This window comes from Electrona antarctica, assembly GCF_951216825.1.
Source record: "Electrona antarctica genome assembly, chromosome: 18".
Classification (NCBI taxonomy): domain Eukaryota; kingdom Metazoa; phylum Chordata; class Actinopteri; order Myctophiformes; family Myctophidae; genus Electrona; species Electrona antarctica.
In genome coordinates this window covers 12981397-13003149 of record NC_136799.1, presented here as the reverse complement: position 1 = coordinate 13003149, position 21753 = coordinate 12981397, and the positions used below count along the sequence as shown (strand labels likewise).

Sequence of the window (21753 nt, the reverse complement as noted above, 5' to 3'; positions counted from 1 at the left end):
TTCATTCATTGATTTTGGGCACTCTAAGAAGACTGAGCCACTTAAACCCTACACCGTCTCTGTCGTGGGTGGAAACGTCATAATGTCAAACTGTTACTTTTCAGGATTCAAATTCTAAAATGGTAAAAGTAGCAGATCAAAGCGTGTCGCTTCGCACCGCGTTTTGAGCTTGTGAATCTGCTACTTTTGCTATTTTAGATGACGCTGTAGCATGATCAAGGAGGGAGTTAATTTACGAAAAAAAACTAAGTTCAAATACGGAAATAAGACGTTTGTGCCCGACAGCGACGGTGTTTTGTGCACGTGGTCCTCCAGGGCTCTGTACTCGGGGTAAAAGTCATTGATTATTTTTTTATTTTTTGTTTTGTTGTGTTTGTTTGTGAATCATAGCTTGGCAAAATTGACATATTGGTTGTTCAGTTTGACCCACCAGTATTGGAGATATGGCTTATAGAGTAATGTCTTGCGGAAAACAGCGAGTTGAGAAAACAGGCTTGAAAGGTTCACTTCTGTGGACTCTAACATTACACCTAGGACCTAGCTACATGTTTAAGCATTTAAGTGCATTGAAGAGTCTGCCTGTGCTATTAACTCATTTTGCATTAAAAAGAAATGACAGTTAGTCTTGCCGCCATGACTGTCTCTGTATAAAAAGGAGTCACAAATGTTCTCCCCCCAGCCAGAATATGGACACTAGGGTTCATCCATGTGGGTGATCTCGCTGTTGTTTTGTTTTGTTTTGCAGGCCAGTGGAGGAAGAGGGCACAGGAAGCCACGTGAACGTCTCCGCGGCCTCCAAGCCGAGCACTGAACCGTCAGCCAGCGACTTCCACGACTTTGTCTCCGACATGCAGAAAACCATAAGAAGTTTACGAAAGCAGGTGTGTGTTTGAAGTGTGTGTGTGTGTGTGTGTGTGTGTGTGTGTGTGAGAGCGAGGGGGTGTACACAACTGTGTATACCGTAGTAGTAGTAGTGGTAGTGGTGGTGGTGGTGGTGGTGGTAGTAGTAGTATTTCCCCTGTTGAGTATGGGGGAGAGTGTGAGAGCTCAACGACCAGTAAAGAACTGTGATTGGTTAGTGATGTCATCCTTGAATGAGCAACCCAAAGATAACACCTCTGTGTTTAACATTTGTCTTTTAGTCATGTGTCTTTCTTTTTTTTGCCGTTTTGTGGGATTATACTAACACGCACAGCTTGCTTGTGCCAAGTTTTGTAGGACGCGAATCGCAGTCTTAGAGAGAGAGAGAGAGAGAGAGAGAGAGAGAATATTGTAGTGGATGTAGACTTAGTTGAATAATTGTTTCCAGGCATCTGGGTGATCTGTCCTTGTCTCTCTCTCTCTCTCTCTCTCTCTCTCTCTCTCTCTCTCTCTCTCTCTCTCTCTCTCTCTCTCTCTCCCTCTCTCTCTCTCTCTCTCTCCCTCTCGCTCTGCAGATTAAAAGACTTGAAACCCATCTGAGCAAAACGGACTGCACTGACTCTGAGGGCCGCGAGCGATCCAACAACGAGAGGTGGAAGAAAGACCCCTGCTCCACATGCGAATGCAAGGTATGTTACAGAAAGACCCCTGCTCCACATGCGAATGCAAGGTATGTTACAGAAAGACCCCTGCACCACATGCGAATGCAAGGTATGTTACAGAAAGACCCCTGCTCCACATGCGAATGCAAGGTATGTTACATACGAGAGGTGGAAGAAAGACCCCTGCTCCACATGCGAATGCAAGGTATGTTACAGAAAGACCCCTGCTCCACATGCGAATGCAAGGTATGTTACAGAAAGACCCCTGCTCCACATGCGAATGCAAGGTATGTTACATACGAGAGGTGGAAGAAAGACCCCTCCTCCACATGCGAATGCAAGGTATGTTACATACGAGAGGTGGAAGAAAGACCCCTGCTCCACATGCGAATGCAAGGTATGTTACATACGAGAGGTGGAAGAAAGACCCCTGCTCCACATGCGAATGCAAGGTATATTACAGAAAGACCCCTGCTCCACATGCGAATGCAAGGTATGTTACATAACGTCTCTGTCGGGCAGAAACCTCATATGTCCATATTCTAACCTTTTTAGTTAGTTTTTTTTGGGTTATTTAACACATCTTGTGCCCAAGACGTCTGTGGACGTCCTGGGTATTGCGCAACGTGCATAGCCCAAGACGTCTGTGGACGTCTTGGAAAAAAAAAAAAAAAAAAAAAGGGGTTTTTTTTTTTTTTTTTTTTATTATTTTTTTTATTAAAAAAAATCAGAAAAATCAAAACACTTTTTTTTTTTTTTTTTAAACACGTGGTGCCAAAGTTTGTTTTTTTCGCCATTGAGAATGCATTGGGCGTTTAAATTAAATAACTCAGAAACTATAAAACATTTCAAAGTAAAAAGTTCCAGCATGTGTCTCCACAGTCAGCTGAATTATAAAAAATGTGAATGGATTTTCTAGGTGAAAGTGATTTTGGGCAGTTAAGCGTGGGCTCTCAATGTGTTAATAACTTCCTGTACTTGATCATACTGTACTACGTCGTCATACAAAAATCAAGTAACAGTTTTGGACATGTGATGTTTCCACCCGACATACACGATACTGTATGTCTTTAACTGTAAGAGTCTACGGGTCCATTTGGTTACAATTTGTAGACTCTCTGTGTTACAAATGTGTTACAAATGGATAAATTAACAGTGGGGATTATTTTGAACAGTGCACAAACACGCCCCATTTGCTTCACTGGTGTTCACCACCTACTGTAGTCACTAAATGCACACACAATTTTGGTGCTACTGTACACAATCCATTCTTACCTCACAGAGTGCAGTTCTCACACTTTTCTGCCCTCTAATAAACCTGAGGCATTATTTAACTTGTCCCTTGCACACCTTTTTTATTTAAATTGCCTGAGCTATTTCTGTGCCAGTGGTTTATCCACTTCAAATGCCCCTGTCTGGCTTTTGCTTGGCACAACTGCCAGACTGCCAGTGTTTACACTTCCTTTGCTAACTTGTTTGGCAATTAATTGCCGCCTCCTTCCTGTGTGCGTGCGTGCGTGCGTGCGTGCGTGCGTGCGTGCGTGCGTGCGTGCGTGCGTGAGTGCGTGCGTGCGTGCGTACGTGCGTGCGTGCGTGCGTGCGTGCGTGCGTGCGTGCGTGCGTGCGTGCGTGCGTGAGCGCATGTCTGTCCATCCCTGGGCCTTATCTCTCTGCCACCGGTCCAAGGCAAGCAGAGGTAAACGTGCCCACACACACACCAAACCTGGAGTCCTTTTGAAGTGTCAATCTCCTCTTTCTGCCTTGAGCTCTATTCCCTTCCACTTTCACTCCATAGCAAGGACTTGGCACATCCAGGGATCCTGTACCAAGCACAGTGGAAGAGAAGAAAAAGACTAATATTGTCGCTGTCGGGCAGAAACCTCTTATCTCCATATTCTAACTTTTTATTATTTTTTATAATTTTTTGTAATTGAACGCCCTGCTTTGTCATACCACATCGTCACACAAAAGTAGCAGTTTGTCAGTTAGCAGGGGATATGCTACTTTTTGCTACTTTTGAATTTGAATCCTGAAAAGTAACAGCGTTTTAACAGCGGGCGTCAGAAAGACGAATTTTCCGTAAGTGCATTATTTGTCTACGGGACCTGGCGACTACTGGCGATAGCAGGCGAACAGGCGATAGGCACCTTAATGTCGCTCGAAAAGATACAAATAATTCATCCTTTCGGGCGACATCGTCTGGCGATAGCCAATAAAATTCATGACTGCTCGCCGTTGTTTTGGTTTGGTTTTGGAGACGACATTCTAGCTGACTTGTGGTAATTTTACCCCCCCTCCATCCCTCCTCTGTGCCCTTCAGGATGCTCAAGTGACGTGCTTTGTGGAGTCTTGTCCGCCGGTTGAGTGCCAGAAGCCCACCAAGGTAAAAGGCACCTGCTGCCCGGTGTGCCTGGACCACACGGGCACCTCCACAGACAGCAGGCATCCAGCAGACAATCACCATGCGTAAAAAAAAAAGAACGAAAATAAGAAAAAAACCTCAGGACCCCCGCTGCCAACATGCCCAACGTGTCTGAAACACACTCAACTCAAAAGCAGAGATCCCATAATTATGAGAGGATAAAGACTCTTCAAGGTGTGCTGCTATGCCCACAACAAGCGGCACCCAATTGCCTCATTTTGTATTTTCTTAATGTTACCTTGCTTTTTGGGTGGGTGGGTTGTGGTGGTGGTGGGGGGGAGGGTGGCAGGGGGTCGCGGGAGGGGGTTGTTTTAATTTTTTTCATTTTGAGCCCCCTCCCTTCCTCCCCCTCCCCCCCACCCCCCATCCCAAGGCCCACAGCCGGAGGTCCTGGCTTGAAACCGATTTTTGGCAAAGGAGCCAAGCAATTACCACACGGATTAATTTCTGGACGGACGTACGGACGGACGGATGGGTGGATGAACTGATGGACTGTCAAACCTAAGGTGGATAGCGCCCTTTTCCCCTGCTTGCACAATCCCGAGCAGGGATGTGTCGCGGCCTCCTAGAAGCGCGACCGGCGCCTTACGCCCCTGTGATCACACATCAGTGACAGAATGCAGGACCAGTCGCCGCCCCACACCACGCAGGAAAGGGAAGACATATTGAAAGGCTGCAGCCATTTTTATTGTCTCACAAAACTTTCTCAGGTTCGAGATACCGGAAGAAAAAAAAACAAGAAAAAAAAACAACTGGTGCTATTTCTTCTCACCCCCTTTAATGATTTAGTCACGAAACACAAGCCTTCAAAGTATTTTTTGTTTAACAATACACAACGCAACCTACGTATATACACTCTTCATTCATCTTCTTATATGACGTTTCATGGTAAACCGCAATTGAGAGAATCTTTTTTTTTAAATTCTTTCTAAAAGACATTTTATAAATAGTTACTTCGGCTTTTAATCTAAGGTGCTCTTATATCATATTTTAAATACGTTATTTCTTTTCTCCCTCTTTTTTGTATTGACTGCTTACATATGAAGATAATGTGAAGCCCTATGAAAACTTTTGTAATGCAAAAAAAAGAAAAAGAAAAAACAATGTCTACTGAATATCACCTCTTATCTCGATGGATGACTTGTTTGTTAAACTCTCATCTGGGATTAATGAACGTATCGTATGTACTGGCCTGTCCCTGAATTTGTGTAAGCAAAACGGAGTCGTGGACATGACATCCAGGCCAGCATTTACAGTGTTGTGCTCTTCTCATCCTCATTTCGCTTTCAAAAAGCATCGTCAACCCCCTTTGTTTGTTTTTTTACCACTGTATCGATCAAATTCCTCTCTGTGTTTTGTCAGGCTCGTCTAAAAGCCAAATGTATAACTTGATAACTGCAAAAGAAATGCATAATAGCGCATGTTTATCCATGGAAATATGCATGAGTGTTGGAATTACATCAGAGTTTAGCCTTGGATACTGCTACGCAGTGGTGGAAGAAGAACTCAAATGTTTTAAGTGAAAGTAGCAACACAATATAAAAGAAAATACTCTGTTACAAGTACAAGGCCTGTATTCCAAGAGTAAAAAGTGCAAACGTATTGGCATCAACATAATACAGGGCTTGAAGTAGCCTATCAAACGTTATAGTCTAGTAGCCAAACGTTATAGTCTAGTAGCCAGCCCATAGAGCCCCATTGTGAACCCGGACCAAGGGGCCAGTGAGGCTATTCAACGTTGAAGCGCTGGGCCCTAGTGGTAGGAGGAGGGACTACAGGCGGACCCGTGGATTCATGACCGGGAAACCCCGTGCAGCTGGGCTTTAACATTGAGCGCTCGGTTGCACTTCCGCATTTGACCACCAAAATTTGGTGGTCAAATGCGGAAGTAGACGTTCTGAGACGGTACTTCCGGCAGTCTTCCGGGTGCTTCAAAACGCCACTGAGCAACTTCCACTGACATGAATAGCTGGGGGGGCGGAGCTTCGCGCCAGTTCAGTCTCTATCCTTTTATATACTCTATGACCCGGACATGTTGAGTACACCAAGGTTTTATGTTAGAAATGTTTAGTATGGATCCCCAGCATGTAGAAACTGCCGGATGCTAACTTGCATATGTTGAGCAATTTTCATAATTGGCATAATATGTGACCATACCAATTACAACCTATAGAAGGCAAAATGTTCAAAATGTCATCATGCTTTATGTAGCATGTGACATGTCAAACTAGGGGGTTTGCATGATGCTGTCAGCACATTTGGGCAAGTGGGCATGGCCGTTTTCAGCCCAATGAGTTTTTTTTTTGCAAAACTAATGCTTGGAATGGATTCAGCATCATGAAAACCCCCTAGTTTGACACATCACATGCTAGATAAAGCATGATGAAATTTTTAATATTTTGCCTTCTATAAGTTGTTAATGGTATGGTCACATATTATGCCAATTATGAAAATTGCTCAACATATGCAAGTTAGCATCCGGCAGTTTCTACATGCTGGGGACCCATACTCAACATTTCTAACATAAAACGTTGGTGTACTCAACATGTCCGGGTTCACCTTTTGGCTACTAGGCTATTACTCAAAATATCTTTCAAAACCTTTTCGAATGTAGCACATCTACAAGTTCATGCTGTGCTTGTAGATTGGCTATTTTTTTTATAGACAAACTGTAAAATAGGGCTTGATTGGTTGTATGTTTTTTGTAATAATAATTCTAAATGATTTATAAAGTAACTTGTAACAAAAGTTTTCAAATAATTGTCATGGAGATAAAAAGTACAATTTTACCTCTTGAGATGTAGCGGATTGAGATGTATTTAAAAATGCAAATACTCAAGTAAAGTAAAAGTGCCTCACCTTTTACTTATGTACAGCAGTGGTTCTCAAAGTTGGGTCCGGGGACCCCCCAGGGGTCCTTGAGGAGGTGCAAGGGGGTCCCCACTGAGCTACATTTGTTAATACAGCATCACATTTTAAACCCTTTATCATTTTATAATATGTTGACTGTTAAAAAATAGCAGACATGTACATCTGCTACTTTTGAACATATTTGATAAATCGCGAAAGTGTCCCTGGCAGAGAAAAAAAAACATTTCAGATGGGCTGCGGCCAAATTTATATAAATAAAATTTGGGGGTCCATGGCACAAAGAATATCAATTTGGGGGTCCATGGCACAAAGAATATCAATCTGGGGGTCGACGGCACAAAGAATATCAATTTGGGTGAAGATGTTTGAGAACGACTGATGTTCAATGCTTGAGTAGATGCACTTCCACCACTGTTGCTACGTCTACCACAGCAGTATTTTGACGCCTGGCCCGGAGTGAACGCTCACATGCTGCGTCCACACGGGCAGATGCAAAGATACAGTGTACCATTCATTGTCAATGGAAGCCAGCGACATGAAGATGCCACGTTTGTAGCTGCTGCAAAACATACAAAGCTACAAAAAAACCGTTGAGCAACTTCAACTACAAAGCTAATATGCTGTGTAGCTTTGCATCTTTGAATCTTTTGCATCTGCTCGTGTGAACGCAGCAACAGCCTTTTCTTGTATAGCGTCTCTTGGCGGCTGGAAACTTCGGATCTCCGTATTTTAACTTTGTGTGTGTTTTTCCATAAATGAACGGCCTACTTGATCACACACACATCCAGCGTCACACGAAAGCATCAAAAGTAGCAGATCTACAAGCTCGAAACACGGTGTGAATGTAGGTCTGCTACTTTAGATTTTTTTTTAATTGAATCCTGGAACGCAAGTACGTTTTGGACATGTGAGGTTTCCACCCGACAGAGACGAAAGCTGTAGTCCGTAGACAACACTAATATTTGAAGGACTGCTGCCTTATCCATTGACTGTTTCTTTTTCTCATTTTTTTTTGTCTATGCTGCTCATAAACGAACCCACAGCCCTCTGACTCCAGTTTACACAAGGACACACTGGCATGCATTCCTTTGCCAAGCATTCTTTACAATCCATATTTGTTTTGTTTTGCAGTGTGTGTGTGTGTGTGTGTGTGTGTGTGTGTGTGTGTGTGTGTGTGTGTGTGTGTGTGTGTGTGTGTGTGTGTGTGTGTGTGTGTGTGTGTGTGTGTGTGTGTGTGTGTGTGTGTGTGTGTGTGTGTGTGTGTGTGTGTGACTCTTTGTTTATGTTCCCTCGGCGATGGCTGTCCTCTTCAGTGTTGGCTTCGGGGTAAGAAAGATCACCTGGCTCTGGTTTCGTTGTCCTCGTGGGAAGCCGCGTGGCCCGGGTGACGTCATTTGGCTGTGTGTGTGTGTGTGTGTGTGTGTGTGCGTGCGTGTGAAGCGCAGGCTTTTCTAGACCACTGACCCCTAATTCCACTATAATGGAAGCCATATGATGGGGAGGAGGTGGCATATACACGGTCCATCAAAACGAAACCAGTCTCTGCTGGCCACGCCAATGCTACTGACCAATGTCAATGTCATCGACCGGCGCTACGCACATCTTGTACATACAGGTACACTGTAGTGTAGACGGTACCACTCATTCAACCCTGCGCACTGGCGGCCCACTTAACCACTTTCAACCCATCTTTATCGTTGCTGTCGTGCAGAAACCTCTTGTCTCCATATTTTACCTTTTTGTGTTTTTACTTTTTTCGTAAATGAATGCCCATCAGCGGTCCCCAAACGTTACCGTGCACCCCCTGTTACCTCCTTGATACATTTTTGATGTGATTATGGCAAATAATCACAGAATGTCACTGCACTGAGAGACAGCTGCTCTATACTTCTTCTAACAGTGGTTTACCGGATTTTGCCGTTTGTGTTAACCATATTACGCATGGTCATGTCACGCACCCCCTAAAGGGCGTCCGCGCACCACAAGGGGTGCACGCACCACCGTTTGGGAACCCCTGCCCTACATGGTCATACTGCATGTAATGTGCAACGCAAGCTCAAGCTTGTAGATTTGCTTTCCTTTACTTACTTACTACTACTACTTTTCTTTTTTCTTTTTTTTTTATCCTGAAAAGTACGTTTTGGATATGAGGTTTCCACCCGACAGAAACGATAAATATAAAAAAAAAAAAATCTTCCAAAAGTTTGAAATCAATTGTAATTGTTGTAGTTTTTAACTTCTATTAATTTCTTTTATGTTTGAACATTCATTGAAAAGTAGAGCGGTTAAGGCATTGCAACTCGTACTCGTGTTGTTGTTTTTGCCTCCCGCTGTTCCTGTCTTCCCCATATCGTCATGCTGCATGCTCACGTCTCTGAGAACACGTCTGCTGCAGCTGCAGTGGTCACGTCACGTCTCTGAGAACACGTCTGTCGCATAAGGCCCCGAATAGTACACGCTCCGGAATGTTCCGTGTAGGGCTTTGTGTGTGTGTGTGTGTGTGTGTGTGTGTGTGTGTGTGTGTGTGTGTGTGTGTGTGTGTGTGTGTGTGTGTGTGTGTGTGTGTGTGTGTGTGTGTGTGTGTGTGTGTGTGTGTGTGTGTGTGTGTGTGTGCACGTGCGTGCACGTGCGTGCGTGCGTGCGTGTTTTCCCAAGGTTTGGCTTTCAAAGCACTGTGACCTCTATATTCCCCTTTACGTTCTATCGCAGTTATACATTTTATTTTATTTCATTGTCATGTTAATCCCCCCCCCCCACCCCCTTCCCAAAAACAAATCCCAACTGTCAATGGAATGCACTGCTCTGCAAGACTGAACATGCTTTACCTACATTGTCCTCTAAGCGAGCGGTCAATGTGGATATAAGTATCTTATCTGACATTTGTATTGTATGTTTGCCAAAGAATTGTTTGCACTGTAATGTATGCCTCTTGACAATAATAATGATAATAATAATTAAAAAAAATAATGTAAAAACGGGCCACGTTTTGAATTGCAGCCCCCCTCGTTGATGCCTGTGTCCTCTCTCTGGAGACACAGTAGACGTTGATGCCTGTGTCCTCTCTCTGGAGATACAGTAGACGTTGATGCCTGTGTCCTCTCTCTGGAGATACAGTAGACGTTGATGCCTGTGTCCTCTCTCTGGAGATACAGTAGACGTTGATGCCTGTGTCCTCTCTGGAGACACTGTAGACGTTGATGCCTGTGTCCTCTCTGGAGATACAGTAGACGTTGATGCATGTGTCCTCTCTGGAGATACAGTAGACGTTGATGCATGTGTCCTCTCTCTGGAGATACAGTAGACGTTGATGCATGTGTCCTCTCTCTGGAGACACAGTAGACGTTGATGCCTGTGTCCTCTCTCTGGAGATACAGTAGACGTTGATGCCTGTGTCCTCTCTCTGGAGATACAGTAGACGTTGATGCCTGTGTCCTCTCCCTGGAGATACAGTAGACGTTGATGCCTGTGTCCTCTCTCTGGAGATACAGTAGACGTTGACGCCTGTGTCCTCTCTCTGGAGATACAGTAGACGGTGATGCCTGTGTCCTCTCTCTGGAGATACAGTAGACGTTGATGCCTGTGTCCTCTCTCTGGAGATACAGTAGACGGTGATGCCTGTGTCCTCTCTCTGGAGATACAGTAGACGTTGACGCCTGTGTCCTCTCTCTGGAGATACAGTAGACGGTGATGCCTGTGTCCTCTCTCTGGAGATACAGTAGACGGTGTAAAAGTAAAAGTATCAACGTCACAAAAACATGCAGTAAACCTGGTCTCCAAACTGCCTCCCCCTGGCCAGCCGGGGAGCCTGATGGCGTTGAAAGGAACTGGCTGGAATAACGTGTTCCTTCCAAGCGCTACGTCCAACCTAGAGACGGCACTCGGAGGAAACCCTGAGGCGAAATGGACATAGTGGCCGGGCCAGCGCTGTTCCGTTGACTATCATTGTGCACGTTCACGTTATTGGGCAACACGTGAACGCTGTTTCATACGTGAACGCGTGCAATGATAGTCAGCGGCCAGTGCGTTCACGATTTGGCCCAATCCATCCCAGAATGCACTCTGTTCCTACCCGGAAGGAGGAGTGAAATCGCCTCATGCGCTTTTGAGCAACTTAATGCAAGTGGATGGGGGGAGAAATCCGGTGCCGTCTCTATTAATATATACTCTAAGGTCCGGGGAAACTACTGACCCCTGTGAGGTGAAAAGAAGCAGCTTGGACTCCTCATGCATTGGAAGGAAGCATGAGGTCAGTCCATCGCTCTCCCCAGGTTAACAGAGGAAGTGTAGCCCAGGATTAGACAATAAGACACTGGGTGAAAAAAATGAGTTACAAAGATCTTGGGATAAGAATGTAAGAACAATAAAATAGAATACTGCAATGTCTCTACCTTGCAGTATTTAGTTTTATTGTTTTTAGCACAACATAATGTTATGACATTGACCTGAATGGTGCTATATCGACAAGGATAGGATGATTTAAAAAAAGGTTATGTCTGTAGGAGTGCAGGGCTGCAGTCTGCACACTATCATAATTGAGGTTGGACAGATGGAAAACATTTGAGTTAAACTTGCAGAGTGACGGATTACTTTACCTGGGTTTTATCATCTGATCGTTGTACTTGAATGTTGACATGAAATAATAATCCCGTCTTTCATTAGCGGATTTAGCGCGAGCACCGAACGTGACAAAATAGGCTACAGCTGAGCTTGTTATGCTGCTGACAAATGATCATAAACACACGCGTTGAAACAAGGCTACGGTAAACATACCAAGAAGAACTGGTCAGTGATGGCCTGGGCCGTGGCTCAGCGGTCCAGGCACCTTGGCTGGTAATCCAGTCTGGCAGTGTGCAGCGGATTCGACTCCAGCCTACTGTCTGTCCCTCCATAAAAAATATAAAATAAAGGCGAAAGCCACAAAAAAAAGGAACTGGTCAGTGCTGTCACTGTTATGCAACACGGAAGTAGAGTTGAAGCTGTATATTATTGGTGTTACTCTTCACGCGACCATCGAGTAGCCTCGGTACACAGGCTTTTCTTTTCACCGTCGCCTTGACTTTTTTCTTTTTTTTTGCCCCCCTTCATGGGCCGGCCCCTTGGAGCTGGGCCCCGGTGCGTTGCACCGGCGATAGTTTCTCCACTGACATAGTCTCGCGTAGCCAGACAACTATTCCACAATCTCTGAAGCATTTGGAAAACAGTCTGGTAACGCAAGACTAGTCCAGACTGTATGATGAAGCATTTGGAAATTGCGAGAGTCAACAGTCTGGAAACGCGAGACTACCACTGACGTGACACGTCGGCAAGTGTTTTTTTTGCCGACGCGTCAAGTTGCAGCCGCGTGCAAGCATCATTTCCATCCAGCAGCAGTTGAAAAACCCGGAAGAGACGCCTGGTTTAGCCGTTTCTTGACGCTTAAGTGTGTTTACACCCTGTGTTCGCCTCTCATCTGTTAGGATGTTTGACGCTAACGAGGCGCAACGTGAAACGTTGATGCAAATATAGACAAACAGGAAGCAGCTGTGTACCGTTTGAGCAACGCTGCTTTGTTGATCAAAGATCAAAGATGTGTAGTCATCGTTGTATAGCTGCTTATGAATGTGCACATTAGTCATTATGTCTGCCGTCAAATGTTTGTGTTGGTGTGTTCTCATGAGAGAGAACTGCTCTGGTGTTTGGGCCTCCCATGTTTCTGTTGCTGTGAGGTTTGTGTCGAATTAGCTGCCGCACTGGAATTTGTGTCTTTCAGGATTCCTAAGGCGTGAGCGAATGGAGCGTGCCCAATGAGGCCGTTAGTCCCCCTGAGGATTGATCAGTTCAGGTCCCGACGTAGAAACATAAAGCAGTGGAACCATAAGGTGTCCATTACTGGCTTTAATGTTTGGAATGAAACAGTGTACTGTCTGTACACACACTCTACCCCTCTCTCTCTCTCTCTCTCTCTCTTGCTCTCATTATTCCCATACTTTTCCTCTCCTATCCCTGTCAGTATTAATTCTGTCGACTACCTTCTTTCACTGACGAAAATGAAGCTATGATGACTAAGAATAAATAATATATTGACAATTTCGTCAACAAATAAAAACTTAGGAAGAGACTTGGGACAAGAGATCCAGTATAGCTAAATGGCATGTCATTGTTTGTAGATTTTCAGCCTGCAACCAATAGAGGGTATGCGCGTGACATCATCATCAAACCAGGAAGTGATGCAGGAGCAGGAATACCTACTGAGTGGCAAAAAACTATTTTCTGGCCTTGACAGCCCATACATCCAAACAGAAAAGTCATATCTGATTGCATTAAACAACGTTGTTGTTAAACTCATTTTGCATGTTGCTTTGCCACTTGATTTGCCACTCTATGTGCCATTCACTTTAAGCATGCGCATACCCTCTATTGTAAAACCAGTAAAATCGTAATATTATAAAATCATTTTTGTCGACAAAATCAACTGTAGATTTAGTTGACTAAAATCTTATGCTACTTAGTAGACAAAAACTAGACTAAACTAAAACTTTTCAGATGACTAAAGTTTGTCTATAAAACAATATTCTTTTATTGAAAAGACCTATAGGCCTTTTCAGACGGGGAGCATCTGGCGCGTCTAGTAGTTGATCATTTTCAATGAGAGACCTGCGTTTATTTTGGATGTGCTCGTTTCGTGCAGACGCCCGTGGGAGACTACACGTCCCGCACCCCTCATGAGCAGACCTGGAGCAGACCTGTCTCTGATCCAGCCTGTGTTACTCACTGCCCGTCTGAAACTAAAGGACCTTAAATCAAAGTTTGCTGTCAAAATTGAGACTGCTCCCTTCCGTCCGTGTCCCCTGCTTTTCCGTCCCCTCTCCTCCAGTGAAGGGTTCCTTCCGTCCGTGTCCCTTGCTTTTCCGTCCCCTCTCCTCTAGTGAAGGGTTCCTTACGTCCGTGTCCCCTGCTTTTCCGTCCCCTCTCCTCCAGTGAAGGGTTCCTTACGTCCGCGTCCCCTCCTTTTCCGTCCCCTCTCCTCCAGTGAAGGGTTCCTTACGTCCGCGTCCCCTCCTTTTCCGTCCCCTCTCCTCCAGTGAAGGGTTCCTTACGTCCGCGTCCCCTCCTTTTCCGTCCCCTCTCCTCCAGTGAAGGGTTCCTTCCGTCCGCGTCCCCTCCTTTTCCGTCCCCTCTCCTCCAGTGAAGGGTTCCTTACGTCCGTGTCCCCTCCTTTTCCGTCCCCTCTCCTCCAGTGAAGGGTTCCTTACGTCCGCGTCCCCTCCTTTTCCGTCCCCTCTCCTCTAGTGAAGGGTTCCTTACGTCCGTGTCCCTTCCTCTTCCGTCCCCTCTCCTCCAGTGAAGGGTTCCTTCCATCCGCGTCCCCTCCTTTTCCGTCCCCTCTCCTCCAGTGAAGGGTTCCTTCCGTCCGCGTCCCCTCCTCTTCCGTCCCCTCTCCTCCAGTGAAGGGTTCCTTCCGTCCGCGTCCCCTCCTTTTCCGTCCCCTCTCCTCCAGTGAAGGGTTCCTTACGTCCGCGTCCCCTCCTTTTCCGTCCCCTCTCCTCCAGTGAAGGGTTCCTTCCGTCCGCGTCCCCTCCTTTTCCGTCCCCTCTCCTCCAGTGAAGGGTTCCTTCCGTCCGCGTCCCCTCCTCTTCCGTCCCCTCTCCTTCAGTGAAGGGTTCCTTCCGTCCGCGTCCCCTCCTCTTCCGTCCCCTCTCCTCCAGTGAAGGGTTCCTTCCATCCGTGTCCCCTCCTTTTCCGTCCCCTCTCCTCCAGTGAAGGGTTCCTTCCATCCGTGTCCCCTCCTCTTCCGTCCCCTCTCCTCCAGTGAAGGGTTCCTTCCATCCGTGTCCCCTCCTCTTCCGTCCCCTCTCCTCCAGTGAAGGGTTCCTTCCATCCGTGTCCCCTCCTCTTCCGTCCCCTCTCCTCCAGTGAAGGGTTCCTTCCGTCCGCGTCTCCTCCCTTTCCGTCCCCTCTCCTCCAGTGAAGGGTTCCTTCCGTCCGCGTCCCCTCCTCTTCCGTCCCCTCTCCTCCAGTGAAGGGTTCCTTACGTCCGCGTCCCCTCCTCTTCCGTCCCCTCTCCTCCAGTGAAGGGTTCCTTCCGTCCGCGTCTCCTCCCTTTCCGTCCCTCTCCTCCAGTGAAGGGTTCCTTCCGTCCGCGTCCCCTCCTTTTCCGTCCCCTCTCCTCCAGTGAAGGGTTCCTTCCATCCGTGTCCCCTCCTCTTCCGTCCCCCAGTGGAGCGTTTCTGGACCGTCGTGCTCCCAGCAGAGTGTTACCTGGCAGCTTGAGGCAGTGCGTGGAGGACGGGTCGGAGGCAATGTGGATGGAAAGTGGACCAGGAAATGAGCTTTCCAGTGGCCGAGCAGATAAAAGCACTCCTCCTCGCTCTCCCTCCACTGTGGCAGGGAAAGCCATTATCACCACGACGACAAGGGACCTGGCTTACTGGGAGCACTGTGTGCGTATTCCCGGCATATCCCAGACATTGGAGAGGAAGGCACGCGCTCATTCATGCACGCACACACATACAGTACATGCGCACATGCACGCACACTTACTCTGTGTGTGTGTGTGTGTGTATGTGTGTGTGTGTGTCTTCATAAAAAAACCACACACACAGTTAGAGCATGGCAGTGATGGCCGTTTTGTGGTTGCACTCAAAAAATCTCTCACACACACACACACACACACACACACACACACACACACACACACACACACACACACACACACATTTCCTCTGCACCTTCCTCGTGTCCTGGAGGCTACTCTCCACAACTGTCACACACCCGGCGATAGGCATGGCGGGATATGCGCTCAGAGCAGCACACTTTTCTATTTGGTTTTATTACAAGTGTTAAATAGCTCTATATTCCTATATCAATCATTGTTTGTTTGTGAACAAGGGTCTCTCCAGTTGCTATGGTAACAGAAAATACCGTACATTTTCAGGTAAATATCAGGAGAGAGAACAGATTATCTCCCCTGAAAAAAAAAACTGAACATCAATTTGTTTTTGTTCTGTGATAATCTGAGTGATGCTGTGCAATGAAGTTCATTCTGTACAATCAGACAAAAAGAAAAGCCTGTCTAGAACTCAACTCTCAGATGTGATTGATGCGAGACTTGACCACATGAACCTTATCGACATCGTCCCTATTTTGGGCATATCTAAATAGGTGAAAAAAGCCGATCTACAAACTCACAGCGCGTTACAATGTGATGTGTTGTGAACTTATAGATCCGCTATTATTACAAAGAGATTTGGTGCCGATGGAAAAAGGAACGGGGCCAAGTATAGGTCCCTGGGAGACACAGGTCAACAAAGTATATATAGGGTTTAAGAGGTTAAGTACTAATTTCTAGCCTCACGTTACACCCTTCTAACACATTTCATATCTTGAACTGTCTACGGCAGGGGTTCTCAACGTTTTTGGCCGGGGACCCCCGGAAATGCTTTGGCAATGTCTCGGGACCCCCGCCCCGCCCCCTCCCGACCCCCAATATAAATTGACTGCTACAATAACCTTAAACCATTTTGGGCGGGAACCCCTTTTGGTGTTTTAAGCATTGTTATAATTTAGCTATTGAAAAATAGCAGATCTACAAGCTCATAGCGCGCCACCGAGTGGCGCGCTATGAGCTTGTAGGTCTGCTAGTTTTGAAAAATCGCGAAAATAAAATTAAAAAATCTTTTTGAAAATAATTTGGGGACCCCCTAAAATAATTTGGCGACCCCCCCGAGGGGTCGCGACCCACGGGTTGAGAACCCCTGGTCTACGGAATAGGGTGTGGGGTTCTTATTTTTGTCAGGGGTTGGACAGCATGCGAGCCTGCAGCTGCATGAAGCCTGGCTGCTCTGCACGCCGCTCTCTTCCCCAGTGGTGGAAAGTAACTAAGTACTTTTACTTAAGTACTATACTTAAGTACAATTTTGAGGTATTTGTACTTTACTTGAGTATTTCTAATTTCCAGTACTTTTACTTCTACTCCACTACATCTCAGAGCCAGAATTTGTGCTTTTACTCCACTACAGTTATTTGAAAACTTTAGTTACTAGTTACTTTGGAGATTTTAATTTTGATTAGAAAACATACATTAACCACTTCAACACTATACATTTCGGCCACTTGAAAAGAGCCGATCTACAAGCTCACAATGCGTCGCAACGCGACGCATTGTGAGCTTGTAGATCAGCTCTTTTCAATAGATTTTCTACACATTTTGAACTTGTGAAATGGGACATTCTGCACAATGAGTACTTTTACTTTTAGTACTTTAAGTACATTTTGATGCCGATACTTTTGTACTTTTACTCAAGTACATTTTAAATTCCGTACTTTTACTTGTAACAAAGTAGTTCTAAATTGCACTATTGGTACTTTTACTCAAGTAAAACAATTGAGTACTTTTTCCACCACTGCTCTTCCCAGTTCCCACTCTCATCACATGCTGGAATTTCATTTAGGCAATTTGGCTCTCGGCGTTGCACCTCTCACAAGCCAAGGTGGAGAATTCTTTCCCCTTCGCTAATGGAATGTCATTCTCATTTCCAGAGCGAGGCGGATGAAATGGGAAGAGAAGTGCTGTCCCGCTGGGGAAAAATATAGGCTACGCGTCGCGAGACTCAAAGGAATGGAGGGGGGATGCCTTGTTGTCATCCTCAGTGGGAGGGAAACGTCAGGAGATGGCCTCCCACTAGTATCGCTGGCTCTCACACATGAAACCTGCAGCGTTTATAATGCAGGTGCACACACTGTTACTGTGTAAACCAGGACTGCGTTCGCTGCTGTCAAGGGATAAACCGCTTGTTCAAGAAAGCTTTGCCAGAAAACACTTGCTCTTTAACAAGTCATGTACTGTAGATTCCAAGAATTCCGTTTTGACAGAATAAAGTGATCCCAATTCCGGATCTGGTTTCCCAAATTGGCAAAATCTCCAGATTCTACTGTCTGGCCATGCTCTGCATGATGTGCTGAAAACCTCCTGCAGTTTGAGGATATCGTTGAAGATTTATATAGCGTGTGGATTTATGATCCAAGTGGTGTGTCACACTGCTCATGATGCTCAGTCTTAAATGGGAGGTGGCCGCATGGTCTGCAGTGAGACAACACAGAATCAAAATACCTCCATCAGTCCTCCTGAAGATGTACAACACCCATGAGGTCTCAGCATAATCCTGCCATACTGTGGCCAGAGGAAGCTCCAGCTGACACAAACACGTTGACACCAAAGGGACAGGACATAGGTTAAAGGTAAGTCCTACTATTTGTCACATACATTGCTGTATGCGGCGAGTCTTAACCGGCCACCCATGTCGGGAGCCACGGGTGAGTCTTAACCGGCCACGCATGTGTCGGACAGTCGGACTGTTGCATGTCAGACGGTTAGTATGTCGGACCAACGTATGCGCCCTGTAGTTGCCACCCTGGCGTCCCTTCCGTGTGATCTCCTTCAAGGAAGATGGGAGATCATAGCGGTCAAAAACTAGTAACTACATGGATTTCACTATAATGTTTGGTCTTTGTTGGCAGGGGAAAACCTTCAGTGGTAGCATTCTGCGGTTGCTGATCAACATGACCAAAGTCATCACCAGTCCACTAGACAGCGTTTTGTGTGGCAACGAGCTTACTCGAGATTGAAATAAATAAATAAAACATCCATGAGTTTTAACGGCTCAGTGAGGTTTAACCAACATTGACTCAGTTACTCGGGTAGTATCTTGTAGCATAGCCACTAGACAGATGATCAGAGATCTCCACCAACGAGATGGATATCTCTGATCATTTGAATACAGTTTAATGACTATGGAGAAAATGTAAACATAATGTGAAATCTTTGTACGATAATACTATGAATATATATTAACCACAACCACATTGTTCCTGGGGAAATGGCACTTCCACAGCAGAGGTCCTCAAACTCCAGTCCTTCATTTGAGTCCCGGCTTTATTGTCACTCCAAATGTTTAACTTACTTCTAATTAGATTTATGGCTGTAACTCAATACCAAATGGATTGTGACATTTGACCCTCTTTCCCCTTCTGAGGAGAAGAGCAGGGGGGGGGGGGGAGCAAAATGCCAAGTTTCTTTCCTGGGTCTATTAACAGACTAAGGCTGAGCTCACACCTTTCATGCAATTCTCTGCTCGTTGGATGCTCGTTGGATGCTCGTTGGGTAGTGTCATGGCCGTCCCTCCCTAGATGCATCCATTTCCCACAAGGCTTTGCGGGAAGTGGGCGGTGCGCTAGAGCGGAATGCGGAAAACAACAGACCCACGTTTATCTGCGTGTAGTTTTTGGTGACCAATACGGCGATATGTGGAGTTGTACACTGTCATAATAAAACGGATGGCTTTTTACATACAGAATGGGGCACTGGCTTGCTAAATGAATCAAACTTTCTTCGATAGACGTCATCCTCTTCTGAACAAGCCAACACACAGAATCAGTGCCTTGTTTAAATCTGGTACTGATTGTTGAAATGACTGGAGACAGCCGTGCGTCATTTCATCATCATCATCATGTCCACACCCAAACGCAGAAACGCATTGAACACAGGATAAAATCACTGCAGTAGCAGGTTTCAATTGTAGGCTATATTATACTTGCTTTTATATTTACACTTATGAGGTGCCAATCATATTTTTTAATGAAGGAATAAGTACCGCATTTTAAAAGCCACCTAAATTGTGAGTGGAAGTGGAACATGTTTCTTTCATTGTCTGTCAGCATGTCACACTATGTGCAAAATCCCGACTCTCGACTTTTCTCAATTTAAAAATGATAGACACTTTACCATTGCTCTGGCGACTTGGCAAGTCCTGCACATAAATTAATAGCAGAGTCAGACCTATAGAAGTAACAAGTTGTGAGCTTGTAGAGTGGCTATATTTTCGAGCTGTATAATAAATGTCACGTTATAATGTGTAGGCTGGCTAATACAAGTTCACGCGCGCACATTGTCAGCATGTAGGCACAGTAACATGCATTCAATGGTGCGCCCTTAATTACCTAAACATGAGAGAGATGTGCCATATACGCACGATGCGATTCCATTCACACCTCTCTCTCTCTCTGCACCCTCTCTCTCTCTCTCTCCTCGCATGACCATGACCATGAAATGGAGAGCAAAATACAGCACGATATAGTTTCACATGCGGCTATGCACACACCACGCATAGACTTGTTGGTGTAGGCTACTGCGCAATGGCATTTGGCCTGGGTCCTTATTGGTAGGTTAATATCCACAGTTTATCCGTAGCGGTCCGCAATGAACCTATTGTTCAAGCTTCGCACTCAAATACAAATTAAACTATTTGAATAAAGGTTGTACACATCAGTGAAATTAACCTCTGGGAAAATCCCTAATTGAGAGAGTGTATAGGCCTGCACCACAGATCATATAGGCTGCATGGCTAACAGGACTTGGGCACTACCCATCTCTCTATATCATTTGATAAAGGCATATTAAAAACATGACTTGTACACCCAATGAAAATATAAACTTCACAGAATATATACCACTTCGAATTATAACAATCGGTTGAAGATTATCTGAATATCACACAAGTAAAATCTCAATTTTTTGCGCAACGGGCCATTGCGCTGAGGACTGGCAGTGTTTTACATATACTTGAGGACCTCTGCTTGGAACGCGCTGCATGTGGACGCAACACTTGGAGCTTGTAGATACACGGAATGACGATAAACATTTCACAGAATATATACCACTTTGAATTAAAACAATCGGTTGTGCTTAGCACTAGGCACCAATGCAAATGAAATAGTCCGCACTGGACTAGTAGGCTGATATATTTATTATTGGATGCAGCAGAGCAGAGCCTTTGCTCACTGCAGTTGATGCAACATAATACGTTTTAAAGTTGTTAACAGTGATATATAAACATGAACACTTGGATAGATATCTGTGTAGTTTCCATGCAGGCACAAGCTGCATTTCTCACCTAATTATAGTAAAAATGATATGCGCTAATAAGCGGTGACATCATCATTTCTCAAAAGCTCTGTCACTCTCCAGTCGGACTTTTCTGCGGGGCTCAGGAGACTACAACTAAACTCCGCCCATTGGGATACAAAACAGCCCTTCTCTCCTATTGGTTGGTGGTTAACCCCACCCTCTGTGTTGTGTGGACGTTGCGCCTACAAGCTGTTGTATGCATAGATATATGGTTGTATGGCTTTCGGCTGTGTGTTGACTGCCCCCCCTCCCCCTCATACAACACAATGTTGGGTCAAAGCACGTGACTCCCATTGGTAATACATTGGGCGGCCATGACACTACCCAACGAGCATCCAACGAGCATCCAACGAGCAGAGAATTGCATGAAAGGTGTGAGCTCAGCCTAAACGGCATATCCTTTCACTGCAATAAAGAAAATAAATAAAAAAGCAGGTCCGTTAGACTAGATGATGGGAGATGGTTTGGAAGATGTGCGTGCGTGCGTGCGTGCGTGTATCCTAGTTGGATAGCTGGGGGAAGCAAGCACACAAATCTTATGAAGTAATTGTTACTGCTGCTACAAAAGCCAAACTAATCTCATCTGCGGCTTGACTGACTACCCAGAAGACCATGGTTCACATTGTGAGTGTAATGGACCCTTACTGTGTGGGTGACGGCAAGAGTTCCTCTGTGTTCATTTACCTCTGAGAGTATACAGATGTAACCAAATGGACCCGTGAGGGTCAATTTGAGTATACTCTCAGAGTTAAAGGAAAACTCAGGAGTTTGCGGTGTGGCAGACTGATCATCGCTGCCTGGCTGATTCACTGAGATAGCATGATAAGATGGCAGTGTTACTGGCTGACTTCATGACTACAGTGCATTCCTCAGTGGAGTCCAGCAGGGCCCGGTGTCAGGCCCACTACTAATCCTCTCAGATTCAGATGGAGCCCTAATCAGCTCTCTAGCTTCTAGACCTGAAATGCACAGTGGTTTTCATTGTGGGGGGGCCG

The 21753-nt window shown here is 45.5% G+C and overlaps 1 protein-coding gene across 2 annotated transcripts in view; it reads left to right on the top strand.

Moving 5' to 3' along the window:
• The window catches only part of pxdn (peroxidasin), a 104446-nt gene extending 96764 nt beyond the window's left edge, over nucleotides 1–7682 (top strand). For both annotated transcript variants that reach the window (XM_079528846.1, XM_079528845.1), the window contains 3 exons: nucleotides 746–881; nucleotides 1437–1550; nucleotides 3844–7682. In XM_079528846.1, the coding sequence (XP_079384972.1) occupies nucleotides 746–881; nucleotides 1437–1550; nucleotides 3844–3993 (400 nt within the window). In that variant the 3' untranslated portion in view covers nucleotides 3994–7682. The remainder of the gene's footprint in view (nucleotides 1–745; nucleotides 882–1436; nucleotides 1551–3843) is intronic.
• Nucleotides 7683–21753: the final 14071 nt, after the last annotated feature.